This window comes from Bidens hawaiensis, unplaced genomic scaffold (genome assembly GCF_021521415.1).
Source record: "Bidens hawaiensis isolate Kalapana, Puna unplaced genomic scaffold, B.hawaiensis_p1.1 tig00041110_1, whole genome shotgun sequence".
In the NCBI taxonomy this organism is placed as follows: domain Eukaryota; kingdom Viridiplantae; phylum Streptophyta; class Magnoliopsida; order Asterales; family Asteraceae; genus Bidens; species Bidens hawaiensis.
The window spans coordinates 51,276-79,207 of NW_027505692.1; the positions used below are offsets into that span (position 1 = coordinate 51,276).

General features: G+C 41.0%; 1 protein-coding gene across 1 annotated transcript; it reads left to right on the plus strand.

Moving 5' to 3' along the window:
- Positions 1 to 22,881: 22,881 nt before the first annotated feature.
- Positions 22,882 to 27,757, plus strand: LOC143614794 (importin subunit alpha-2-like). The gene is made up of 10 exons (XM_077088124.1): positions 22,882 to 23,196; positions 23,952 to 24,048; positions 24,159 to 24,250; positions 24,799 to 24,930; positions 25,021 to 25,206; positions 26,246 to 26,409; positions 26,503 to 26,581; positions 26,661 to 26,789; positions 26,873 to 27,000; positions 27,087 to 27,757. The coding sequence occupies exons 1-10, from the start codon at positions 22,981 to 22,983 to the stop codon at positions 27,454 to 27,456; spliced, it is 1,593 nt and encodes a 530-aa protein (XP_076944239.1). The 5' UTR covers positions 22,882 to 22,980; the 3' UTR covers positions 27,457 to 27,757.
- Positions 27,758 to 27,932: the final 175 nt, after the last annotated feature.

The following is a 27,932-nucleotide window of genomic DNA, read 5'->3' on the forward strand; positions in this document are numbered from 1 at the left end:
CGGGAAGACCGAAGAATTATTTGATGTCTTGGGAAGTGTTTCAAGGATTCAGGAAGAGTATAGATGAGTGATCATAAGCCGATGCTAAAACTAAACAAGATGGGTTGACGAAATGCGACCTTGAAGTAAAACGAACATATCCTGAGCTAGAAAATGAGTTACGAGAGCCGTAATATATGAATTTTGGGTTTCTCGACGAGAGGAATATGAAAATGAGGTTTTCTTAGGTCGCGGTACGCGATGGGATGGTCATATGGCCATCGCGTACCGCGACGGGGTGCAGACGGGAGTTTTAGGTTTATATGTTATTTTTCATTCTGAAGAACCCTAACTTCGTTTTTGACGACCAAGAGGCGATTCCAGCAATCCAAGAAGGCGATTTCCACTATCATAGATCGTGTCAAGACCCTACATATGATTTCTATCATCCGTATCGAAGATTCGATGATGTCTAGGCTCGCTAATCTCCTAGAATCGCACCCGGGATGTATAGTTTGTAACCTTTTACAGTTTTTCTCATGTGATTAAGAACACTTGTGTATTGTTATTGATGATTGATATATGATTATTGATGTTTAGTATTTATGTGTGTTTGGTCGGTTTAGGTTTACGTTGGTCTGAACGATCTGTTACCAGTTGCTAGATAATTGGTCATATAACTGTTTGGTTAGACTGAATACGATAAAACTTACAATTACCCTTAACTGAGTCACACTGGCAAGGACTGTTTGATAACCAGTGCCGTGTGTAAAGTAATTGTTGACGTCTAAGGTTTTGTCTGGTTGATCAGTTTTTAGTTAATCGTTAATAATAAATCTGTTAGGTTGCATGAGATACTGTTTGGTTGCTTACTTGAATTCTCGGGTGTGGTTTGCTTTGTTAACTGCTTAATACTCGTTTACTTGTTCGCTGCTTAGTTCTTTTAATTCAAACTATTGCTTGTGTGATCAGCACTAAAACTTGTTACTTCATAATATTAAATCTGTTACACGAATTGCATTGACCGCATACTCCTTGTGATACGATACCCTACTTGCTCTAACTATTTAGAATAATTAGGTTTTTGTTTGACTCAAACGACGGTCATCAATTTTCTTTGATACAATAACCATAAGGGTTTGATGATACATATTATTTATATGATTTATTTATCACCCCATCAATTTCTTATAATTTATTTCCATCAAAAACCATTTCAAAATGTAAAGGACATTACTAATTGTATGGATTCAGAATTGACATAATTCTTGGCCAACAAAGGTTGAGCCCTAACTTTGTCATAACAAATTGAAATGATGCAAAATCGAAGCCTATGACTAAATTCATTGAGTTGTGGTTCTAATAACGTCTTATTTTCATTTTAATTCATTTTTATGACTTTATAGTGGTCAAATTAAAATTAGTGCGCAGATCTGTACCCTTTTAAAATAATGGTTGTTTAAGCTAATATCGGGTCCGAATCTGATCAAACTTTCTAAATGAAAGTTGTTCCCAACACATTGTTTTAGTGGAATGGAGTTTTTTTTTATAATTTTTGGGAATTATTTCATATTTTTTATTTTTTAATAATTTATCTATGATGTGACAACAATCTGTCTGAATTCTGGTTTTTATCTTTCTTTTCCCTTTTCAAGTACAAGTTATCATATTATCATACCATTATAATTCTTAGTTAATTATTCATCAAACACAAACTAAAACTAGTCTTATTACTTTTATTTAGGGCTTACATGTTAGGACATTCACACGCTTAACCAATATCTTAATCTTTCAACCCACCAAATTTAATGTGAATTTATATACCCCTTTTTTTCCATATTTTATATTTTGGGGGTAGCATGTATACCTTATTCAATTTATTTATGGTTTATTTTCACATCTATTCAAAACACAATTCAATATATGTTTATATGTTCTATGATTATGCTCTATTTGCTTAAATGTTTATTTCATATTTGATGGTTGATATCTCATCCTCATCTATTCTCATCTAGTATGAATTGTGATTTACTTATATAGATATATATAACTAAAACTTATGTATTCTCATCCAAGTACATCTATTTAGGTGTTTACATTATCATAAGATTTGTAATGCTCACCCATATGAATTGTGATTTACCTATATATATATTTATATCTAAAACTTATGCATTGTCACTAACATTCATGTTGACAAACTCTATTTTTATACATGTTACAAGTATAATCAATTGATATTGTTCAAGATTGAAGATATTAGTTTTATCTTAAAATATTTATTCAAAATACAAAAGTATGATATATTTGTTTTGTTTATTGAACGTGTGTACTTGTTAATATCAATGAAATTTCATTATCTCCTCTAAACCTGCAACTCCATATCTGTTGGAAAAATTTACAGCAACATTCATTTTTCTTCGTTATATTTTTTTTCCTTCTCCTTTACTCACTATTGCACAAATCATAAGCTTAATTTCATTTGTCAATATTTAAAAAAACTGATATACAAATGTATAATTTTAAAAATTTTATGTCCTTTATCGAAACCGTGCTCTAAATGGTCGCCGGGCCTAGGATTGGATATAGGCCGGCCCTGGTTACCCGAAAAAAGAAAAGGACATATATTTTGTAGCGTTAAATATTTATTATTATTGCATACCAAGATTGTAAAAGGAAGCTTTATGCTAGCATAACGGGTACAAACCAAATACCAAAAAGTTGAGTAATTACAAAAATATGAACAGTAAATGAAAATGGTTAAAGAGGAGGGGAATCAATGGTATTTTGGATTTTATTATTATTTTGAAATTATATGACACACGGTTTAGATGTCTACTGCAGTCACATGCCCCACTATCTATTTGATTAAATGTCCACATGTCCTTCAACAAATTTAGTGTGGATAAAACCAAACTATGTACATTTACTTCAATGTTTCTTGATTAGATTGCTCATTCATACAAGTCCACAAGGTACGATGTTGTTTGCACGTTTTTGGACCTAAGAATAGTGAAAGGCTCGGTATTGACCACTCACCATGATTTACCGTTCATTAACTTGAAGTGAACTACTTTAAATCAACTAAAGTCTCGTTTAACAGTCAGCTACTAAAGACTTTAAACATCGACCACTCACAAAGGTTTACCGGACGGAAACTATACTTAGAACCACTTTTAAACCAACTAAAGTTTCATCAATTAGTCGTCAACTACTAAATATTTTAATCAGCAACCACTCACCATGGCAACAGATAATTTGACTCCGACCACTTCTATAAAAACTAAAGTCATGTTTAATAGTCAACTATAAAAATTTTAAACATCGACTAGTTCAAATTTTACCAGCTAGTAACTTGACTCGAACCACTTGTAAATCAATCAAGTCTTGTTTAATATGCAAGTACTACTAAGATTTTAAACATCGGTCACTCACCAGGATTTACTATGGATAACCACTTTCAAATCGATTCAGATCTTGTTTAACAATAGTTCCTAAATATTTTACGCATCAACCACTTACTAAAATTTATCAGACAATTCACTTATACATTACTAAAGTCTCATAGTAAACTACTATTATATGAAATTTATGATTGTAGAAAAAAAGTGGTGAGTGGAGTAGGTGAGTATCACGTATTTCTCATACATATAAATTAGTTTAATACAAATTAGTTAATTAGCTAGGTTACATCCTTTACGTGACAATGTATTTAGTATATATGTAAAACTGTCACTTTTTATAATTTTATGAACTTAAAATAAATTGTATCGAATCTAGATGCAGAGTACTCAATGATTATCTAAACAAGGACTAAGAAGAACGCATGATCATTTAAATATAAACTCCTTGAAGAAACATGGATATATAAAATTATTAAGGAAAAATATATATATAAAAGGACTTTATATTCACTCTTCTATTCATGTAATGTAACCATGTTAATATATAAGGTTGGTTCCTAAACAAATTGATTTTTTGGTACCAAACATCTGAAATATTTTGGACGTGACATGATGTGATAATTACAAGTGTTTTAGATGTACCATTGTTATAATTCAGAATCACCGTTGTAATAACATAGGTTATTCATGCGTTAGATCAAAACTCTTTGCAGTATGGAAACCCCATTGTACGTTAGTCGGAACGTTGTAACTTTGTTTAGAAGTATAGTTGAGCATCGTTGTAATTGTACAATTTAGATGCAATGCTTTAAATACTGTATATGGATTTTATAATCACTTAATAGTTATACAATACAGAACAAAAACTTTTATGTGTTGATATATATTTTATGGGTCAGGATAACGTACAATAATCCTTAACGTACGCAAATTACGCTCAAAGGCAAAAACAAAACGCTCAAAGGAAAAAATTTTAAAACGCTCAACCAAAATACTAAAACGCTCAGTAGCTCAGCCAAAAATACTAAAACGTTCAAAACGGTTTTCGTGAAGAAAGGTAAAAAAATGACCGATTAACAATCCAAAACTGCTTATTTCGGTGAACCAATGATTAATTGGATATGCATTGACGATTTTAAGATCTTTTGATGTGATTTCATAGATCAATTTCATGAATATAAGTATTTTTCTATCTAATATACATAAAACAATTATTGTATCCTATCTGTTCTCTCGATATATAACTTTATTTGCTTGAGCCGTAAACAATTAACCATATAAAGCAGTCAACATCAGATGCAAATATTGAGTGCTGAAGACAAATAAGTTGATGAACACTGACTGATTAAGAAAACACAAACTTCAATGAAACTGACATCAACGTCCTTGTACTAACAATGGTAACTTTCATTTATGCATATAACCACTAGTGCTCCGATATCAAATACTGAAATAATTCAGATTAAAATTTAGAATTTCCATGCAAAAATGTTAGATTAGTTATTATTTTCAGTTGAAGTAAAGGGGGGTATATGGTAATTTTAATCTTTAATGTAGTTTGCAATTGTATCGGGTTAGAGTCGAACTAGTTAATTTATTTAATTAAATTATTGGTTGGGTTCTGTGACTTCTGTCAACTAGACATGTTCATAGGATGACCTATTTAACCCACTTTTTTATAGCTTATAAATACGTTTATAGTATTTTTAAACTTAAGGATTTTATTTACTCATGTCTCAAGATGCTACCATGAGTTTTCATTAACTATTTGATATTTATATTGAAACCTACCATAAGAAGTATGTCTTCCGAATGATTTTTCATAGAAATCAATTTTTTTATGTGGGTTTAAGCCAAAGCTAAATAGGAAAACATCGTCCAATTTTGTAAAAACAAAAGATAATAAATATCCATTTTGGTGAAAACTCTTGTTCGAGGTGTAAAGTTCAACCAAACATAACTTGTAAGCATGGCCTAAATCTCTAGAAATGAAGATACAAAAGGTGACAAGGCATTACATAACGTTCAAAACACAAGAAATCGTGAGCTAGCCGGCCACGATTGTCGATTGATGGAAGCGATCGTCGGGCAGACGGATTGCTTTTTCTTGTTTTATGATTTGGTCTATATATAAATACTTGTCTTGCTTACCTCATTTATTCATCCATTTTGCTTTAACAATTATACATGAATATTCAAGTAATATCTCTTGATCCCTACTAATTTAAAGGGCCTAAAGTTAGGCCCATCCAGCAAATAAATCCAGATCCAACAAGAGGACTTAGGGCTAGAGGTGCATAAATCGGGTATTAGAAAAACTCGGGTTCAGGTATGGAACCGGGTTCTGGTATGATCAGGTATTGGAAAATTGAGTATTAGCAATACCTGGGTCGGGTTCGGGTCCGGGTATTGCCTCTAAAAACCATACACTGTGTATCGGGTCAGGTATAGAACCGGGTATTTGAATACCCTTTTTCCCGGTATTGAAAAACCATATTTTCGGGTTTTCTTGGGTTTTTTTCAGGGTATTTTCCAGGTATATATTGAAATTTTTTAGGGGTTGCACTTTTTAGGGATATTTTTCGGGTATTCTTCAATTTTCGGGTATAGGTCGGGAAATTAGAAAAACCCAGGGTCGGGTATTGGAAAAACCCGGTTTCTGGTATGGAACCGGTTCGGGTTTTTGGGTATTACCGAGTACAAATTGGGTCCGGGTTTCTTTTTGGGGTTCGGTTTCGGGTTCGGTTTTTTTTTTCACCTTGAAGAAACACTAAGTGAACCCTGGACAGATTATAGATAATCTGGACAGATTATGGATAATCTGGGGGTTAAGTAATGTTTCCCACGGATGAGATCTAACTGAGAATGCTGTTCTTCAGGAGACCTGCAAAACAAACACCGTAAGCTCGTTACTGAGAAGGGGGGGTTCCTCCTTGTGACCACCCTCCGGCGTGAGAATCAGACTAGATTGCTCTGAATATAAGTGTATATTAAGAGATTGCTAGATAACTGGGTAGCAGATGATCTTACCATTCCAAGATGTTGGAGTATTTATAGCCGAAGGTAGGTTAGAAGGTATAGCCGGCTGAATAGTATTCCTGTTCTACCAACAGTGGACTATGCACAGGCCATACTGGTTGGTGGATAGGTTACGGCCAACAGTAACTATGTCGGCTGCACTATTCCTCCAACTGTAGATTATGCACGTCCTACCTACTGTGGATTATACGCAGGCCATGCTGGTTGGTGAATAGGTTACGGCCAACAGTAACACTATTTCACCAACTGTAGGCTGCGCATGCCCTGCAGTAAGGGTTGGTGAGTAGGCAGCGGCTAATAGTGACAAACAGTACTAGAGGGTGCTCCTCCTCGTACTGTTGTCGGTGAGCTGTCACCCTGTGATTGGCTCATGGGCTGTTCTGGTCAGATTGTCTGTCCTATCCATACCTTGGTAGGTATAGTACAGAAGATCTTTCAGAATCATACGGACTGGCTCATTTTGGCGGGATTGTTCCCGTCTTGCTCATTCCTTCATGTGACTACTGAAGTATCTATTGTCTTGTGCGTGTAGCCCTGCTGTCTGCGGGTAGCCTTCCCTGATGGCTTGTATCCGCAACTGCGGGAACAGGCGGGGTACTTCACCATTGGGAGGCTTTCCCTGCGTGTACAGCTTGCGTACTGCGCGTAAGGTTCTCTGAGCATGGTGGGTCCTGCGGAAGCAGATGGCCTTTGCGCAGACGTCCCTGTTCAAGGTGAGTCTTGCGGGACCAACTGGGCTCTGCTGAGACCTACCTCTTCAAGTCCCCCCAGTCCAATGTTCTTCTCATGAATGTTTAATAAAGTGAGGTGAACTTTTGGACTTTGAGCAAGGGGTTTTGAAAAGGCTTTTTAGTTTTAAGGTTCTCCGTGGGGATTCTTCCCGCGGGTTTCCTAGTGTCACTTGCAAAAATTCCCGATTTTTTTTTTTGCTTGATCTTTGGGTATGATGCGGGTAGGTATGTAACCTTCTCGCAAGGCAGGAGCGTTGAGTCTTACTTGTATAGAGTCTCCATGAGGTTCTGGTGGTTTTCAACATAGTGATCAATTATGCTAAAACCACCAATTCCATTACGGAGTTTCAAACAATATAATTCTCGACGTTCCCGTTATGCGGGGATGTTATTCCTCTATCCGCAAGCATTGCTAGATCCTTCTTGGTTTCAATTCTCTGCGGGTGCTAGGTATGTGAAGGGTTTTGCCTTAACACTGTACCCGCACCTGTCTTATAGTTACTTGGTTGCCAAGGTATTCTTGGCTTCAATTCCCTGCGGGTGCTAGGTATGTGAAGGGTTTTGCCTTAACACTGTACCCGCACCTGTCTTATAGTTACTTGGTTGCCAAGGTATTCTTGGCTTCAATTCCCTGCAGGTGCTAGGTATGTGAAGGGTTTTGCCTTAACACTGTACCCGCATCCGTCTTATGGTTACTTGTTTGCCAAGGTAAGGGGTGTTTTCCCGCTTACTTTTGAATCTTTTTTGAATTTTGAATTTCAAAATTCGAAGAGTTGGTAGAAAGATAGGAACAGTCCAAACGTCTGAAACGTCGTGCGACGGTTTCTTCTGACTGTGTCAGGACGTGCAGGAAGTTATGGTGACGTGACATTATATGGTCATTCCAGTCCCTTTTTTAGCGATTTTTCGGGCGCGTGGCCGCGAAATTGCTGGCACACGTCCTGTCAACAGCTGTTGCCAGCCTGCTTTATGCCACGTGTCATAGTTTCATTGCACCTTCGATTTCTCTCTCCTCCGCATTAAATTCATCGCATTAATTGCGATTAGTATATAAAGGGGGAGAGGGCTGTTTGCAATCCACACTTTCACCCTTCTCTTCTTCTTCTTTAGCGATTTCCGGCAAATACTCCCCTTTTCAGGCTAGCATTTTCCCGAAATCGCTTTCTTTTTTCTGCACAATGTCTTCTCGTGATCTTGAGTCTTCGGCCGATGACAAGAGTACTGCTGGTGAGTGCCAGTGTGCTCTGCCCGGCGATCAGTACCGGTATGTTGTTAGGAAGTTCATGCTCGATCCTCTCGAGCCTGAGTTTCCTGAACCCCATCAGACCGTGTACGATGCCCCCAGTGGCAAGATCGGGGTATATGCTGCATTCTTTGTTTATGGGAACCTTAGGTTCCCATTGACAAAGTTTGTTTACCGTGTCCTCGAAAGGCACGGTGTTCATCTGACCGAGCTGCACCCAATGGCGATCGCGAAGATTCGCCACTTCGAGTGGGTGTGCCGGATATTGGGTGTTGAGCCCTACGTGGACCGCCTGATGACCTTCTATACTTGGAGGTGCATCCAGGGGTGGTACACCCTGACAACCCGAATCAAGGGTTTGAAGATTTGCGCGACAGAGCGCAATCTCCGATCGTGGAAGCGGGAGTTCTTCTACATTTCTGCTCGCGCCGTCCCCATTGCCATGAAGTTTAAAAATGGCCAAGCCATTCCGAGCCACCACGCCACAAACTACCAGGAGGCGGAATGGTTTGCAAAGATATCCCTGGTCCAATCTCCGGTTTTCCGGTTTCCGGAGTCCGGGATGGTGATGTTGGGGATGAGCCGAGTGTGGAAAGAGGCTGACGCGCAAAAGGTTCCAATCGTCCTCGAATACGGTTCGAACTCTATCCCTTACGGTATGCTCCGTTTCTCTTTGCTTATACGAGTTTATCTTCTAACTGTTTATTTTCTTTCAGAGGGGAACAACTTGGAGTCGCTCCTGTACCCGCGGGAAGCTGACGGTCCCGCGCGGATGGGTACTCGTGCTCTAGACGAGAACGAGTTGCCCATCCTGGAACAAATGGCGGACCGGTTTGTGGAGGTCTATCCGCCGGGCCAAGAGATCCTGAGCCACCGGCGGCCAGGTAAGGCGATATTCTATCCTCAACCCCTCAATGCTGTACCCGCTGCTGGAATTCCTTACATCCTGTCTTCTTCTGAGGAATCCGCAGATGGTCCTCCGCTAGTGCGGAAGAGGAAGGCTGCCGGCGGGAAAGGGAAGGAGAAGGTGGCCTCCACAGCTGATCCGGTGCTTCTATCTGACACCGAGTCAGATAATGAAGAGGTGGCGGGGAACCCCGGTGGTGAGAAGACCACTGCTCCGGAGGCTACGACTGTTACCTCCGGAGAACCGACGACGACGGTGACCGGCATCAAGAGACCGGCTCCATCGGGTTCATCCCCGCCCGTCCGTACGTTCAGGCTCAAGAAAACCCGTAAGTATAAACATTCTTTTTGTAGATTTATCATACTTCATAAATTTATTAACACTTGTCTTCTTTCTGCAGGCGTGGATGTTGACGCATTCCAGGGTGGAGCGCAGGGGAGTACCTCTCCGCCAATGACGGTAGGCTCGGTCAGCCTACCTGAGGCGTCGACCCAGGCACCTTCGCCTGCTTCCGCTGGTCCAGTTGCTCAATCTTTTGAGCCAACTGTTCCAGCCAAGATGACGTCACCGCCGGCGGTGAGTGCAATTTTTACAGCATCGTTCACCGAGCCGGCGGTTACTGTTGCTGCTGATTCCTCGGCGGCGTCCGCGGCGGACACCATGCCTCCGCCATCGACTGCGGCGGAAACCATGCCGCCTCCGCCATCGGCCTCGACGGCTGGACCTTCAGGTACGCGCGGGGCTTCTCGCCGATCTTTGTTACCTTCCCATCTGCCTGACCTTTTGGATGGATTTCCCTTAGGTTCAGGTGATGGGTTCGGTGGCTATCGGCCTGTGATCGACCCTACAGGTGCGTAGGGTTCTTTTGTCCTTTATGTAATTTTTATCATCTTTTCCTAACTGCTTTGTTTCTTTTGCAGTGTCGGATTCCAATGAAGTGTATGTTCCAAGATGGAACATACGCCGAGGAACAACCCTTCGCACACCTGTGGAGTGCGTGGACTGGGCTCGCCACGCTGCTCCCCATGGTGCGTTGGGGGAAGCCATGGTTAGCTACCAGGAGGGTAGGCTAACCAACGAGCTTCGGGTTCTCCTGGCCCGGATGCAGCCACGCGTCGAGCTGCTTTGTCGTGAAAACGACAAGTTGAAAGCAGCTCGCGTTAAAGAAGTATCTCAGGCGCGTGCTCTCCGGGAGGAGAACCAAAAACTAACCGCAGCATCTGCGGAGAAGGAGAAGGCCTTCAAGGCCCTCGAGGTTGAGGTTCAAGCGCGACTCGAGGCCCGCTCCAAGGCTGCCCAAGCTGTTAACGAACAGCTTCGGCTAGCTAAGGAGACTGCGAGGAACGCGACCGAGAGGGCCACCAAGGCTGAAGCTGTTGCTAAGCCTCTCCGCCTGGAGAATGAAGAACTTAAAGCTAAGTTAGAGGCTCTTCAACAGGCTCATGATGCCTTGGCCATGGAGGATGTGAAGAAGCTTCAAGAAATCCTGGACCAGAGGGGTGTGCTTGCGCACACCGAGCGAAAGCTTAAGGGCGTTGAAGAGGCCGCTGCAAAGGATGTGCTTCTCGCTAATCTTAATAAGAACGAAGCTGAACGCGCCTGCACCCAAGCTCTGGTTGTCCAGGAATGGCTTCTTCGAGAAGCGTTGCCTCAGGTATTTTAGCTTTATGTCGTCACGCTTTCCTTTGTAGGATAGAAGTTCTTATACTTGTACATTTTTTGTAGGTTGTGCATCGGGTCTTTTCAGAGACATCTTATGACGATGCTATGAGCGCAGCCCTCAACTCTTCTCATGAGGATGGGGAACGGACCGGCTTCCTGCTTGGTCTAGGGTTTGCTGAGAAAGGCGTCCCGCCTTCCAACTTCCCTTTGTATAATGCGGATACCGAAACTATTTATGACCAAGCAGTGAACCAGTATGGTGCCTTCCCGCATCCGGTGGTGGAGAAGGTGAATGAAATTGCTGCTGCTGATGATGGGCTTGCTGTCCTTAGAGCTTTCCTTGAACCGTCACCCTCTGCCGATGGTGCGGGTCCAAGTGGGAGTGGTCCTGAAGCATGATCCAAAAGATCCCTTTCCACCACTAGCGTAGATATTTGCTCTTGTACTTCTTTTGTATGCGGGTATATACCCAGCAATGTTTGTAATATTCAAGTTGATGAAATAAAGAATGTGTTTGTCCTTTGTTTATTTTACGCATGTTTACACTTAGCAATTTCTTTAGTATTTAGATAAGTTAAACTTTTTGACGTGGTAAATTATAAGTTTATTTTTGCTTCCTCTTTCATGATTGTGCGGGTAGGACAGTCACTTGCACTTAGTAGGACGGCTAAACTTACATTTATCCTGCGTGGAAGTTTTCCTTATCTTTTCCTTGAAATTTTCTAAGTGTTCAGAATAAGTTAACCTTTGAACGTGGTAGATGATAGGTTGAAGTTTTGCTTCCTTGCTTGTGATTGTGCGGGTAAGACCGTCACTTGCATTTACAAGGATGGCTAAACTTTACTTACCACTGACCTGCGTGTAGGTTTTCCTTATCTTTTCCTTGAAATTTTCTAAGTGTTCAGAATAAGTTAACCTTTGAACGTGGTAGATGATAGGTTGAAGTTTTGCTTCCTTGCTTGTGATTGTGCGGGTAAGACCGTCACTTGCACTTACAAGGATGGCTAAACTTTACTTACCACTGACCTGCGTGTAGGTTTTCCTTAGAACTTTTTTACATTTTTAGCGTTGTGTTTATGCGGGTTTTGCCGCCTTCCACACGCAACTACTTACTTCTTCACGCATTGGTGCGGTGAATACCGGCACATGGGAAGTTCATAAGTTAAAAGGTAAGGCTATCAACACATTGTGTAAGGAGAATCATTTCCATTAGAAGTGGCTCTAGGCCTTTTCTTTACAAGTTTGGAATTGATCTACATATAACATTTGCGTAATTGAGCTCCATTCCATGTTCTTGGGATAGGAGTGCCATCGAGCCTTTCAAGCCGGTATGCGCCTTTTCCCAGGACTTCTTTGATAATGTATGGCCCTTCCCAGACCGGGGCCAGCTTTCCTGGGCGCTCTTGGTTTGAAGCCTCGTTGTTACGCAGTATGTAGTCTCCTTCATTGAAGTTGCAGAGTTTTACCCACGTGTTGTAGTACTTTTGCATTTGTCGTTTGTAATTTTCTTCACGCACTGCGGCTAAGTCTCTGCGTTCCTCGGTTAGCATAAGGTCTAACCGTCTTTCCGCATCATTGTCTTCTGGCTGGATCAAGACCCTTGGTGAGGGTAAACCAATTTCGAATGGGATCATGGCTTCAGTGCCATAAGTGAGACTGAACGGAGTTTCCCCCGTACTGGCCTTTTTCAGCGTTCTGTTTGCCCAAAGGACGTGCGGGAGCTCGTCCACCCAGCCGGATCTGTGTTTCAAGAGTCTTTTCTTTATGCCATCGACGATGCTCTTGTTTGCTCTTTCCACCTCACCATTACCTTGCGGGTGTGCCACTGAGGTAAAGGTGTGGGTGATTTGAAGCTCTTTCAGCCACTGCTGTAGCCTCTTGTCAGCAAAGTTGGTGCCGTTATCGCTCACCAGATTCTGCGGAAGTCCAAAACGACAGATAATAAATTCCCAAATAAATTTTTTAATATGTTTTGCGGTTGTTTGGGCTAAAGGTTTTGCTTCTATCCACTTGGTGAAGTAATCGATGGCTACCACTAGGAATTGAACATTTCCTGCTGCTGTGGGAAATGGGCCTGTCACATCGATGGCCCACTTCTGAAATGGCCACGAAGAAGTGACTGGAACAAGTTCGTTCTTCGGGCGATGCGTGTTGGGTGCGTAAAGCTGGCAAGACCTGCATTTTCTAGTGTATGCCAGTGCATCCATATGCATCCCCGGCCAAAAGTATCCCGCATTGTTCAGCTTAGCCACAACAGCGCGGGGACCTGCGTGAACTCCACAGATGCCCTCGTGTACTTCCCTTAAGAGGTAGTCAGCATCTTGGTTGTCCACGCATCTTAAAAGTGGGCCAAGAAAGTTACGTCTGTAAAGGTTGTCATTGATGAGTTGATAATTTAGTGCTTTACAGTGTAGTTTTCTTGCCTGTGTTTTTGATTCTGGTAGTGTTCCTGCTGCAGGGTAATTTATTATTGGTGTCATCCACGTTTCTGTACCGGTTTGGATGACACAAATTTCCTTGTGCGGGACTGATGGTGCTTCGAGGAGTTCAATGCGGATGTCCTTTCCCAAGTGGGTGAAGGCCAGTGATGCAAGCTTGCTTAACGCATCCGCAGATTTGTTTTCGCTGCGCTTAACGTGTATGACTTTACAATCATTAAAATCACGCATAAGGGTTTTTGCCTGGGCGAGGTACAGGGCCATTATGTCGTTCACAGCCGTGTACGTCCCATTTATTTGGTTGGCCACCAGCATGGAATCCACGTGGGCTTCCAAGTTTTTCACTCCCATTTTACGCGCAATTCTCAATCCGGCCAAGAATGCTTCGTATTCGGCTTCGTTATTCGTACTTGGGAAATCCAACCGAATAGCGTAAGTATATTCTTGGCCCGCTGGGTTGGTTAATTTTAACCCTGCGCCTGAACCCTCGTTGTTGGCTGCTCCATCAGTATAGAGTCGCCAGATATCGTTGATGTCCTGTGCTGGGGAGGGTTGAGCCTCCTCCTGGCACTCTTTCTCCCGCGTAGCGGGGACTTCTGCAATAAAATCGGCCAGGACCTGGCCTTTTATGGCTGGTCTTGGCTTGTACTTAATTGCATATTCTCCCAATTCAATTGCCCATTTGGCTAGACGTCCCGATAATTCGGGTTTGCCTAGAACGTTTGAGAGTTTGAAGTTGGTGAGAATGGTGATTGGGTGGCCCTGGAAATATCGTCTTAACCTGCGTGAAGCGTGTATAAGTGCCAAGACTAATTTTTCGAGGGTAGAGTACCGGGTTTCTACGTCTGTTAGTACACGGCTAACATAATAGATTGGCATCTGGATGCCTTTTCGTTCTGTTAGCAGTACTGCCCCGGTTGCTCTATCTGTTGCGGAAAGGTATAGGATTAACTCCTCTCCCGCTTGTGGTGCTGTAAGTGTTGGGAGTTCGATCAGGCGTGACCGAATCTCCTGAAAAGCTGCTTCCGCTTCTGGTGTCCAGCGGAAGTGCGTTTTCTTTAAGCAGTTTCTTAATGTTGACACGAAAGGAAACGACTTATCTGCATGGTTTGCCAAAAAGCGATTAAGTGCGACTAGTCGTCCATTCAGTGTCTGAGCCTGTTTGATGGTGGTAGGTGATTCCATTTTAACAATGGCTTCGACCTTTTCAGGGTTCGCTCTGAAGCCATCTTTAGTAACAATGACTCCCAAGAACTTCCCTTCTTCCATCCCAAATGAACACTTGCTCGGGTTGAGCTTCATGTTTATCTTTCTGAGCGTGTTGAAGGTTTCTTCAATGTCTTTCAACATCGCTTCTGGCTCGGGGCTTTTGATGACCAAATCATCCATATAGACTTCCAATTTTCTCCCGATTTGGGCATGAAACTCTTTGTCCATCAGGCGTTGGTACGTGGACCCTGCATTCTTAAGTCCGAAGGGCATCATTTTATAACAAAATGTACCATCGGGCGTCCGAAACGCGGTTTTGTCCTGGTCATCTACGGCCATGTGGATTTGATGGTACCCCTTATACGCATCCAAGAAGCATTTAAGGCGAAATGGTGCCAACGAATCCACCTTAAGATCAATTTCTGGTAACGGATAACAATCTTTGGGGCATGCTTTGTTCAAATCTTTGAAATCTATGCACATGCGCCATTGTTTGTCATTCTTCGGTACCATTACGGGATTTGCAACCCATGTTTGATATCTACTAACGCGTATGATGCCTGCGTCAAGGAGTTCCTTGACTTGGGTTCTACACGCGTTAGTTTGTTCAGGCCCCATTACTCTGCGCTTTTGTACGACTGGCGTAACAGCCTGATCGCACTTGAGCTTATGCTCCGCCTTACTTCGGGGTACACCAGTCATATCAGCTGGTGTCCACGCAAAGATGTCAGCGTTTTTCTGCAGTAGGCGTTTGAGTAAGGTGCGGGTGGGATCAACGATTGTTGGTCCAATGGTAACGGCCTGGTCGGGGTATTTGCCATTGAAGGCCCATTTTTCCGGTTCGGTGATGGTTGGTTTAGCCATCTTTGGTTTGGGTTTAGATGAGACAGATGCGATGCATACCTGGGGAATGCCAGTGATCATCGCCACACCCTCAGCTGTTGGCCATCCCATCATGCCGTGGACTGAAGATACCACGGCGTTGAATCTTGCCATCCCGTCTCTCCCGAAGAGGATGTCGTATGTGTGATATGGCTTCCTCATCACGACGAAGTCCACATCCTCTGTGCGGGAGTGTTTTCCATCTGTAAGAGTGACGGGGAAAGATAGGATACCCAGGGGGATTTCTGTACTGCCGTCAAACCCTTCCATTGAAGCGTAGACCGTTTCCAGGCGTTCTTTGTCTTCATCATCCAGCTTGTCAAAGAACTGCCTGTACATCACTGTTGACGAAGCGCCGTTGTCAACAAGAGTGCGGGAAGTGATGTAATGCCCCAGCTGGCTTTTGATGACGATGGGGCCTTCTTTGCTGGGGCCTCCTGGCACTCGCGGGAAGCGCACCTCAGCTTCCTTCCACGCGCATGGTTCTGTCGCTCGTCTTTTTCTTCCTGCGACTTTGCCATGGACCATGTTGATGCTGATGTCGACGGGCTTTCGTCCGTTACCTCTGTACCGGTTGTCATTTCTTCCTCCCTTCCTGATTGATGCCACGAGATGTGCAAGTCTTCCATCCTTCACAAATGTCTCAACAATATCCTTCAGGGATGTGCACTCTTCAGTACCATGACCCTTTGTCCCGTGGAAATCACAGGATTTGCTTTGATCTGCATTAGGTTTCTGCCGGATCAATGGGGCTTTTGGCCATGGCAATTTTTCCGTGGCAAATATCTCCGTGACGCTCTTGGTGAGTGGCGTCCACCGGTGTTTTCGGTTTGAAGGGTGTGTGTTGTCCCTTCCGCCAACAAGAGGGCGAGAGCTGGATGAGGTGTCAAAGTTTACCCTTGACTGCCAAATACCTAGCCGCCTCTTTTTGTTCTGCCGGGCGATCCTAACGTTGTTCTCCCTTGTCCTCTGCGTGTAGAGGTGAGTACTCTGGGGAAGATCTCTTCCCAGCTGCTTCTCTGTCTCGGCAAAGCGCTTGGCTGCCGTCATGATGGCATCCCATGTGGATGGCATGCCGTCCTTACCCGTTAATGTGCGGATAAGCTCTGGGTACTCGGCGCCCTGGATGAAAGCGGCGCGAACGAGATCTTCACTTACGTTGCCCAGACTCAGTTTCTTGGAGTTGAAGCGGGTGATGAAGTCTAGTAAAGATTCATCCTCCTCTCTCACGCAGTTGAGGATCGTCCACTGCTCTTCAGTGTACTTCCTCTGTTGGCTAAAGTGCTGGCTGAACTTGTTCTGAAAGTCCGCCCAGTCATATATGTGGTGGATCGGTAAACGATCGAACCATGCCCTGGCCGCTCCGACCAGAGTCATCTGGAACATGTAGCACCACGTGGGTTCCGTCCAGTTGCTGACGGTAGCCCCCGCAATGAACCTGTTCAAATGGTCGTCTGGGTCGGATAGACCATCATAAGTGCCAATGTTGGACATCTGTTTGGCACTTCTCGGGGCGATTGCTTCCGCAATGTCCCTTGCGAATTTTGATTTTCCTGCATTTGTAGCAGTTGGTCTAAAGGTTTTGGAGAAGTCACGCGGGTTTCTCTCCGCGATTGGTTGAAAAGCTTCCCCAAAATTCCTTTTTGGTTGGACGTCCGTTTCCTTACGCTTCCCTTTCGCCTTATGGCGAGGGTTCGCGTCGGTATCGGACTCCAACTCGTCTGAGTACTCGCAGTCACTGCTCATATTGAGGTGTTGGTGAGTACTGCCGAATTCGTCAGCCTGTTGAGCTGAACGCAAGCGTTCATCCAATTCGGCTTGTAATTCTCTTTGCCGTGCTTCGGCCCACGCCTTCACTTGATCTAGTGTTTGGCGAGGGGCCCTTGTTCGTTTTTCCAACTGGGTGTCGGTGAACCCCAGTGGAATATTTACTGCACTTGCTCCGGCCTTGGTGGTCGGAGTAGTGTTCGTAAGGATTGTATAACTGCCGGTGTTCCCCCCAGTTGCTGGGGTTGTTACCGGGGTTTCTTGGTCGGTTGCTGGCCTTTGGACCGGAGTAACGTTAACCATTTCTTCAGAAATTGTGAAAAAACTAAAATAGTTCTAGCTTTTATGCACGGATGGCGCCAATGAAGAAACACTAAGTGAACCCTGGACAGATTATAGATAATCTGGACAGATTATGGATAATCTGGGGGTTAAGTAATGTTTCCCACGGATGAGATCTAACTGAGAAGGCTGTTCTTCAGGAGACCTGCAAAACAAACACCGTAAGCTCGTCACTGAGAAGGGGGGGTTCCTCCTTGTGACCACCCTCCGGCGTGAGAATCAGACTAGATTGCTCTGAATATAAGTGTATATTAAGAGATTGCTAGATAACTGGGTAGCAGATGATCTTACCATTCCAAGATGTTGGAGTATTTATAGCCGAAGGTAGGTTAGAAGGTATAGCCGGCTGAATAGTATTCCTGTTCTACCAACAGTGGACTATGCACAGGCCATACTGGTTGGTGGATAGGTTACGGCCAACAGTAACTATGTCGGCTGCACTATTCCTCCAACTGTAGATTATGCACGTCCTACCTACTGTGGATTATACGCAGGCCATGCTGGTTGGTGAATAGGTTACGGCCAACAGTAACACTATTTCACCAACTGTAGGCTGCGCATGCCCTGCAGTAAGGGTTGGTGAGTAGGCAGCGGCTAATAGTGACAAACAGTACTAGAGGGTGCTCCTCCTCGTACTGTTGTCGGTGAGCTGTCACCCTGTGATTGGCTCATGGGCTGTTCTGGTCAGATTGTCTGTCCTATCCATACCTTGGTAGGTATAGTACAGAAGATCTTTCAGAATCATACGGACTGGCTCATTTTGGCGGGATTGTTCCCGTCTTGCTCATTCCTTCATGTGACTACTGAAGTATCTATTGTCTTGTGCGTGTAGCCCTGCTGTCTGCGGGTAGCCTTCCCTGATGGCTTGTATCCGCAACTGCGGGAACAGGCGGGGTACTTCACCATTGGGAGGCTTTCCCTGCGTGTACAGCTTGCGTACTGCGCGTAAGGTTCTCTGAGCATGGTGGGTCCTGCGGAAGCAGATGGCCTTTGCGCAGACGTCCCTGTTCAAGGTGAGTCTTGCGGGACCAACTGGGCTCTGCTGGGACCTACCTCTTCACACCTCTACTTAGGGCAATAGGGCCTAAGAGTGTTCAAATTTTCAAAACCCAAAAAAACACTTTAAATCGGTGATAAAATTACAAAACGAAATTAACATTTACATATACCAATACAATATTCAGAAGACACTGGAACTCCGACTTTTAACATACAAAGTAGCTAACTTGATCTTTATTCTAATCACTTGTTTTCCCCTGACACAATGAAAAAAATCCACATTTATGTGCAATGCAGGTTTTGGTCGTGGCTAGTGTAGATGTTGTGCTAAAAGATTTTGGCTTCCAGTACTTCTAAAGTTGATCAAGCCATGAATATACTAGTCTAGTGTAAGTAGTGTTAATGTCACTCTTCGTAACATGATCAATATGTGGATGAAGATTCACATGTGTTGTTATGTTAGATCATTGATATATTGACTTGAAAATGTTGGGTAACATGTTTACAGGTGATATTAGTTTTCACTCGGTGTGATATTGGTTTGATGGCAAGTAGATCGATATGGTTCACAAATACGACATGTATAGTATTAAAGACTTAGTAAAATTCCTGATGACTGATAGGAACGGATACAAAGTAGTTACCGAATGAAGGAAACCTATGTTTATACTTATACTTTAGCATTTAGCTAGTCCTAACATGTTTATATTTAATCATTTAAAAGCTCTTATACCTTAAAAGCTCTAATATAAAATAAGAGATTTGGTCCCCACTTCATGGTAGGAAACCCATGCGTTGCGGAGGTTGCTAATCGCTATAGCAAACAATATTAAATTTTGTAAGGCTCCGTTTGGATAGCCTATACACCAGTACCTAATTCGATAAAAAAACACCTATACTGAAATGTAATTAAATATATTAAAATAAATAAATAATAAGGAACTTGAAGATAGTATACATGTATGCTTCAATGAGTTGTGCATTACCTAGCCTAGTCCGTTTATAAAAAAATATAATTGAGCGTTGATAAAAATAAAGGCGTCGACGCGTAGCAAGGTATCAATCATATGGTCAAAAGGGCATCCCTTGCTATAGCAAACGAAAGGGAAACCCAAAAATGGAGGTGGACCAACGTGGTGGCATCGGTTAGGAAAACCCGAGTGTTGTCGGTCCTGGGTGTTGAAGTGGTCGTTCTACGCGAATTCAGTCAGATTTTGCTACATTTGTTATGATACAACTATAACACAAAAAGAGTTGGTAAAACCCAAGCGTCGTTAGTCCCTGGGAGTTGAGACGGTGAATCTACTCGAAATGAGTCATTTTCCATTACGTTCGTTATGGAACCGAAACTAAAACAAGAAACGAAATTAGTGTAACCCAATATAGTACCGCCATGTGATCCAGTGAGAGTTTTGCGGCTCCAAGCTTACCAAAATATCCAGAGTAACGGTAAATACAACTCGCGACGATAATATATACACGTAGGTTTCGTAGGTCATGATGTACCTAAAATATGTAATCTGGTGTATACACACACGAACATCCATTGGAACAAAACAAATAACTTCTATGGACCGAACCATCCTTTTAGCAAAAAAAAATTTGGAACCATCCTTCTAGTAAATGCTATACCGAGCACGCAGTAACATGGGAAACATCTTAGTTTGGTCACACATGCACAATGTTTATGTTTGGATATCACAAGCAAATCATACGTTAAGTGATGTTATAGGTAGACAAATATAAAGACACTCCACGTCTAGTAAACGTCTTAACAAATCAATCGCATGTGTTGATCATGCAAAACAAATCACAAAGGACAAGTAATTATCATACAATGCGATTAATTTCTATTGTATACGCAACAAAGTAAATGCCCAAATCCACATTGTACAATAACAATATCGGATAATGGATATGGACGAACATAAATCAAAAATAAAATATGTACTAGTAAGAAAAGGGATAACAATACCCACTTATACTCAGCTTCTTTTTTGAGACTTGTGTAGTGGATGGAGCCCCTTCCAATTGACAATCGTTATCTCATTAATATTTTTTTATTTTGTTTATTAAAAATAAAACAATTAAAGGCCCTCACCAATCACCTACCACTTTCTTTCCCTTACCAGCGCTTTGTGAGAAGTGCCACCCCCCTCTCTCCAAAACGCCCAAAGCATCCTGAGGGCCGATGGCGGTGTTCCCGGACGCTTTGGGTGTGAGAAACGCCCAACTAGACAAGAACTTTCATACTAACTTCACATTTCATCACCTCCCACCAATAAATTGGGCCAAGCTAAAAAGTTCACATTTTATTAAACACGAGACTCTATATTTTTTTAGGCATAAAGCAGATGCTTGACCGCGTTACCTTGTTGGGCCAAACGGGTTGGCATTTGGCCTCCTTAAAAAAGGAGACACATAATTACGTGCCATTTGATTAACCGGGTCTAAATCGGCTCACCAGATCAAATCCCTTGATTTCTTAAGTATTGTTTATTTAACATATACTAATCATTTATATACAATGGTGTAAAGTTTTAAATGCAATCCATTGGATTCCTAGATCTTGTGGACCGGTTTTAAGAAAAGAACGGGTTTTCAGACACCTGGACCGCAATTGCAAAAACAGACTTCACTAAATATAATCTTGACCTGCAACGCTTTATCAAAGGGGTTATAGGGAACAAACAGAAAACTAGATTCTAGGTCGATGTGTGGTTGGATTCTATGTTTAAAAAAGATATGTTCCCGTTCTTATTTCCTTTGGTATATACAAGGATTGTAAGGTGGTCGATTGTTTTAGAAGCATCGGGGTGGTATTATTTGAGACTCGTCTTGAGCCAAGGCTTACTCACAATTTTGAGGAAAACGAACTGCAAGCCTATCAAACACTAGTTAGGGGATGTTTGGCAATTAATTGATGAATCAACGAAATGTCGAACTGATTAGGAGATAATATCTGAATTATTTAGAATGTCTTTAAAACTTAACTATTAAGATGCTACATGAGCCATTAAAAGGTGTAACCAAACACATCACCTATGACATATTTAGAGGTAGCATTTTAACGGAATCATTAAGAGGTTACCAAACAACCCTTAGCTTTGTTAATATTACAAATTCAGTTGTTTTTTGGATGTGGACTACTGATCCGAGTGGTCTATTCACGGTAAATCTACAAGGAAACTGCTTGAAAACCAGTCTGCAACAATTAGAATCATGAGTGGATAAATTGGGTCTCAAGGAAGGTGAACGTGTTCAAATTAGATATGAGCTCGGTACCAATACCAAAAATGTTCAATTTGATACCGTCACCATAGACAAAATTCAAAAAATACCGATACTAAACTGTTTTCACATCCCTAATTCGGATGAAAAAACCCAACTCGGCTTAATCTCCACACGTACCACATTATATACTATATAATTGGAAAACTAATTGCTACGGTGCAATTTGGTGATTGTCAGGTTATACCTTTAGCTTTTTTTTATATCTAACCTTATAAAGATTTAATGGTTTTAATTTATGCCTTAATAATTGTTGTATTTTTTCTTTACTTTTTTTTTGACCACGTAGCCTTTTGTTATTATTTTTTATACATTTAAGTTATAAATCATTTATAAAGTTTAAACTATGTTGTTTTTAAAATTTTGAGTAACGGCACTTTTGAGTTCGCCGTATTGCGTGTTTACTTTTTTTTTATCTACGTCACGTCGTTAAAATAGAGTTGCATTCGCAATGAAATATATAAGTTTCGTTGAGTGTCGGTACGGTGCTGATACCCGAATTGTTTTTTTGTTGTGTCAAAATGATAAATTGTTACGACGTGTATATATCCGCGTTTTGATATTTGTGTCTCTTGCCATATTCTCCGCGCGTGAAGAACATACTAGTTATAAAAAAGGGACGTTGACATGAGAGTGGTAACTAGCAAGCACTTGTTAATTACTGATACGGTTTGGCAACACGTTGGTGCAAACTACCCCTAGCGTATGCCTTGAAATAACAAAGGGTTTGTTTTAATGGACTCATCACGAAGCTGTATATTAAAATCGTGTACATACAAGACTCTAGGTATAAATTACAAAGACACAAGTTTAAAGTTTGAACTTTGAAGTTTAAACCACAACTACCGTGAAACTTTACACCGAGTAATCCAAATCTCTCATTAATTAAACCAAACCGATCTCTCTCTCTCTCTCTCTCTCTCTCTAAATTCTCTCCCAAGGTATGTATCTATTATAGAGTATGTATACAGTATACACACACATACACACACTTGAGTTCTGTATTAGTATTAATTCCTTTTTGCATACGAATCTATTTATCTAGGGTTTCATTTTGAATTGTATCAATTAATCAGATCAGATCATCATGTCGTTGAGGCCGAACGCGAGGACGGAGGTCCGGCGTAACCGTTACAAGGTGGCGGTGGATGCGGACGAAGGACGGCGGCGGCGAGAAGATAATATGGTGGAGATCCGTAAGAATAAGAGAGAGGAGAACTTGCTTAAGAAGCGTCAAGTGCTTCCGGCTGCTCAGCCGCTGGTTACTGGTGCTCCGGTCACATCCTCCACCATCGAGAAGAAGGTATACTTACTATCCGGTTCGATTTCGTAACAGTTGGATCGGATGCGTGTAATTAGACTTATATAGTTATATATACCTTGTATTGGTAATTGATTGACTTAGTTCGAGATTTAGATTGCAAATGAATCAGTGTGATGAGATTGACTGAGTGAGTGTTTGCTAGGTTACAAGTTTGTGAGTTGTGTATGCATCAATTAGGTTAAGGATTTGAAAGTTTTTTTGCAAATATGTATAAACAGATGATGATACATATTAAGTTTCTATTAGTTTGATGGATTACATATGCGCTTGCTGTTTTGTAACGTCATCATTGTATGACAATATTAAGATTGCTTGGCTATAGTTATGTAAGTTCTTGATATGTATGTGTGTGTTATTAGTTTGAGATGATTGAATAGCCAATGATATTGAGGTTAGAGTTTTTATGAACCCTTACATTCGTCTTAAGTTTTGATGCACACATATGGTTGTTTATTTGTTATGCTTTTGTTTTAAAATCTTGTAAGTTTATCTACTAGGTTTTAATGTTGAAACTTTTTGTGATGATGTTTGTTCGTTCTAAACCTTCAACATTGTTAAAAAGTTCTTTAGCTAGTTTACACTGTACTTGTGCGTATGTGAAGTTTTTATATGACGTTAAAGGTGTTAAAAATGAGGATTTGTTCACTGTTAAATCTAATGGTTTTATAGATACACTTTCTTAGTCTTGTTATCATTTGAACTTGTTAAAAACTTGAAATGATGATAAATTGCAGTTAGAGTCTCTTCCTTCTATGGTTGCTGGAGTCTACTCGAATGATAATAATATGCAGCTTGAAGCAACTACTCAATTTCGTAAATTGCTCTCAATAGGTATGTATAATTGTGTGTGTGTATATTTGAATCATATTCGGTTGCAAGTACTGTACTACTGTACTACCTGGTGACCTTACATATACAACCTACTAAACGCTATTTCGCAGAACGGAGCCCACCAATTGAGGAAGTTATACAATCTGGTGTGGTACCCCGCTTCGTTGAGTTCTTGATGAGAGAGGATTTCCCACAGCTCCAGGTCAGCATTATACTGAACCCCACTGGCTTCAATGCTACATGTGTACTGTTTAGGGTTGTAAACGTACCAACCATTCAGTGAATTGTTCCTGAATTGTTCGACGTGAAGTTCATATACATTCATTTGTTTTAATAAATAAATGAACATGAACAAGAAGTTAGTGTGTTGAAGTTTTTCAAATAATTATGTCAAGTACTCAGCTTTATATTTATTTTGGGTGATTATGTCGAATGCATGTGATTAAGAATGTTGATTTTTAGTTTTCAAATTACATTATGTTAGTTTGTGGTTGTTTATGTTTGTTTGTTTGTGTGTGTTTATGAACTTAACGAACGGACATAAACGAACACAAACAAAATCATTTCCGCGACGAACGCACAAAAATACAAAATTTCGTTCGGTTTTGTGTTTGCTAACTGTTCATTTGTGATTTGTCTGATAAAAGCTTAACAAACGAACATGAACAATGCCTGGTTCCTTTGTTTACAGCCCTAGTATTGTTATTTGTATTTGTTCGCTTTATATAATGTTAATTGTTAAATCGACAGTTTGAAGCTGCGTGGGCACTCACAAACATTGCTTCTGGAACCTCTGAGAACACAAAGGTTGTAATCGATCACGGGGCGGTTCCAATCTTTGTCAAGCTTCTTGCTTCTCCAAGTGATGATGTTCGTGAGCAGGTAATACATGGATGATAATATGATATTGCTTTACAAGATTGAAAGTTTTGTTTATATGTGTGTGTGTGTAACCATGTTTGGTTGTTGCAGGCTGTTTGGGCATTGGGAAATGTGGCTGGTGACTCACCAAGGTGTCGGGATCTTGTTCTTGGTCAAGGTGCTTTGCTTCCATTGCTGGCTCAGTTAAACGAGCATGCTAAACTTTCCATGCTGAGAAACGCCACCTGGACACTTTCAAATTTCTGTCGCGGGAAACCACAACCTCCTTTTGAAGAGGTTGTTTACTAGTTGTTTTCTTATATTTGATATAGTAATCTAGAGGTAGCTACTGGCTAAATGGACGGGGCTGGGTAGGGTTGTAAACGACCAAACGGATGAAAACGAACTCGACATGTTCGTGTTTGTTCAACTTGAACTGAACAAAAACTGAACACAAACAACTGAACGAACGTGGTTTTCTTATTTGTGCCCGTTTCTTAAGATAATGAATGTGTTCATGTTTATGTTTGTTTGTTAACAGTATAAATGAATGGTTCACGAACATTAAAACTTAACAAATGAACATAACTGAACATGGATGAACAAATATAAACGAACATCACCGGGCGAACGCCAATTATAAGTAAACTTGTACATCAATCTGTTGGGCCTAAAAAATTAATAAAACTAGACTAAACTGTAACGAGTGACATTCCAAGTTTATAAAACTAGACTAAACTGCAATGATCTAATAAATTTGAGTGAGTATATAAATGAACAAACTTAAACAAGCGTAAAGCCGTAAACTAATCAACATAAACACGTTTTAAGGAACAAGCGTAAAGAATGTTCACAAACATAATGAATGAACGAGACGTGTTCATTTCGTTTATATAACTAAATGAACAAAAAGTTTGTCCATGTCCGTTCGTTCATTAATAAACGAACTTTCCAACTGTTTGGTTTGTTTAAAAGCCTAGGGCTGGATATTGGGTCAAATATGTTTAGGTTAAAGAAGTGTTGGATTAGATTGACTTTTGAGTGTGTCTTGTCTACTTTTCAGATTTTAAATTAATACTTAACACATTAAATATGATTATAAAAATATTATTGCATTAATAATACATTTGAATTTTTAAATAAAACGATCTAGGAGGTTGTATGCGCTACAAGCACGTTTCACATGAAACTTTCAACTAGGTTGAGCTGTTATTTTTTTAGCAAATTTTTAACTAGACCTCAAAGTCAGATGCATTTGCAAATAAACAGGTCGAAATAGCCACCACTATAGTTATTGTATTAACTGATATAATAATATGAATCTTTTGATTTGCAGACAAGACCAGCACTACCTGCACTTGAGCGACTTGTACATTCAAATGATGAAGAGGTGTTGACTGATGCATGTTGGGCTCTTTCCTATCTGTCTGATGGTACTAATGACAAAATTCAAGCTGTTATTGAGGCTGGTGTCTGCAGACGTCTTGTTGAACTCCTTATGTGAGTTGTTTTTCATGTTTATTATTGTTGCTAAATACTTGCAATCTTGATTATTAAAATTTAAAAGCTTTAACTGTTTATATAATCTGTCAGGCACCCGTCTCCTTCAGTACTCATTCCTGCACTTCGAACTGTTGGTAATATTGTGACTGGTGATGATCTCCAAACTCAGGTATTAACTTGCATTATAAACATTTACAAATTACACAATACACATACATATATGTGGATACTGATGGTGTTTTATGCAGTGTATAATTGAGCATGGTGCACTCCCATGTCTGCTGAGCTTGTTGACCAATAACCACAAAAAGAGTATCAAGAAAGAAGCCTGCTGGACAATCTCAAACATCACAGCTGGAAACAAAGAGCAAATCCAGGTAGCCATATGAGTCTTTTCATGCATTTGACCATATTTATCACAAGTAAAATCATTTTTAACGATTCAACGTTTTTTTTTCAGTCGGTAATCGAAGCTGGGTTAATGGGTCCCTTGGTTAACCTCCTCCAAAATGCTGAATTTGATATAAAGAAAGAAGCCGCATGGGCGATATCAAACGCCACTTCCGGTGGCACTAATGAACAGATCAAGTATTTTATTCTAAACATTCTATAAATAATAATTACTGTTTATGACTTACCATTAATCATTAACAATGGTTATCTCTGATTTGTAGGTATTTGGTGAACCAGGGTTGCATCAAACCACTGTGTGATTTACTCGTGTGCCCGGATCCGAGAATTGTGACGGTGAGTTTAGAAGGGCTCGAGAACATATTAAAGGTCGGTGAAGCTGAGAAAAACTTGGGTAACACTGGAGAGGTTAATTATTATGCTCAGTTGATAGACGATGCAGAAGGGTTAGAAAAGATTGAGAATTTACAGTCTCATGATAATAATGAAATCTACGAGAAAGCGGTTAAGATTCTTGAGACATATTGGTTGGAAGAAGAAGAGGAACCCGTAGTTGATGGTTCACAGCCTGGATTCAACTTTGGCAATCCAAGTGTTCAAGTGCCACCTGGCGGGTTCAATTTTAATGGCTGAAGGTATGTTGGGTTGGGTCAAAGTGAAGTCTGGTCGGGTCGGGTCAGGTCAAGGTCAGGTGTAGTTGGGTCAAGGTTATATTAAGGGCGGTCCAGGTACAATAAAGGGCCGAGTTTGGAGCGGTGGGGCTGTTTGGTTTTGTTTACCTCGAATCGTTGAATGTTTTGGAACAATGTTCGAGGCGGATATGTATTTTGTTTTGGTGTTAAGGAGGTGCGTGTATATTTATATGATGTTAAAAGAGTCTATATTTCATATTTGTAATGTCGAATTTTATGGTTTTTCTCATTTGCAAAGGGATGATGTTATTGTTTTGTTTATGTACTGGCTTGGTTTTAGACTTACGTGGTAATGCATTTATCGGAATATATTTAGAATGTCATGTTGTTGGGTTAAGAAAATGTGTGTATGAAGTTTTGGGGTTTATTTTAGGTTATTAATAGTTAGGAGATTTAAATGGGGGTTCTTAAATTCTG

Coding starts and splice junctions, on each gene's coding strand:
- LOC143614794 (XM_077088124.1), top strand. CDS start 22,981: ATGTCGTTGAGGCCGAACGCGAGGACGGAGGTCCGGCGTAACCGTTAC. Junction 26,790..26,872: donor GAAACAAAGAGCAAATCCAG/GTAGCCATATGA, acceptor TTTTTTTTTCAG/TCGGTAATCGAAGCTGGGTT. Junction 27,001..27,086: donor GGCACTAATGAACAGATCAA/GTATTTTATTCT, acceptor TCTGATTTGTAG/GTATTTGGTGAACCAGGGTT.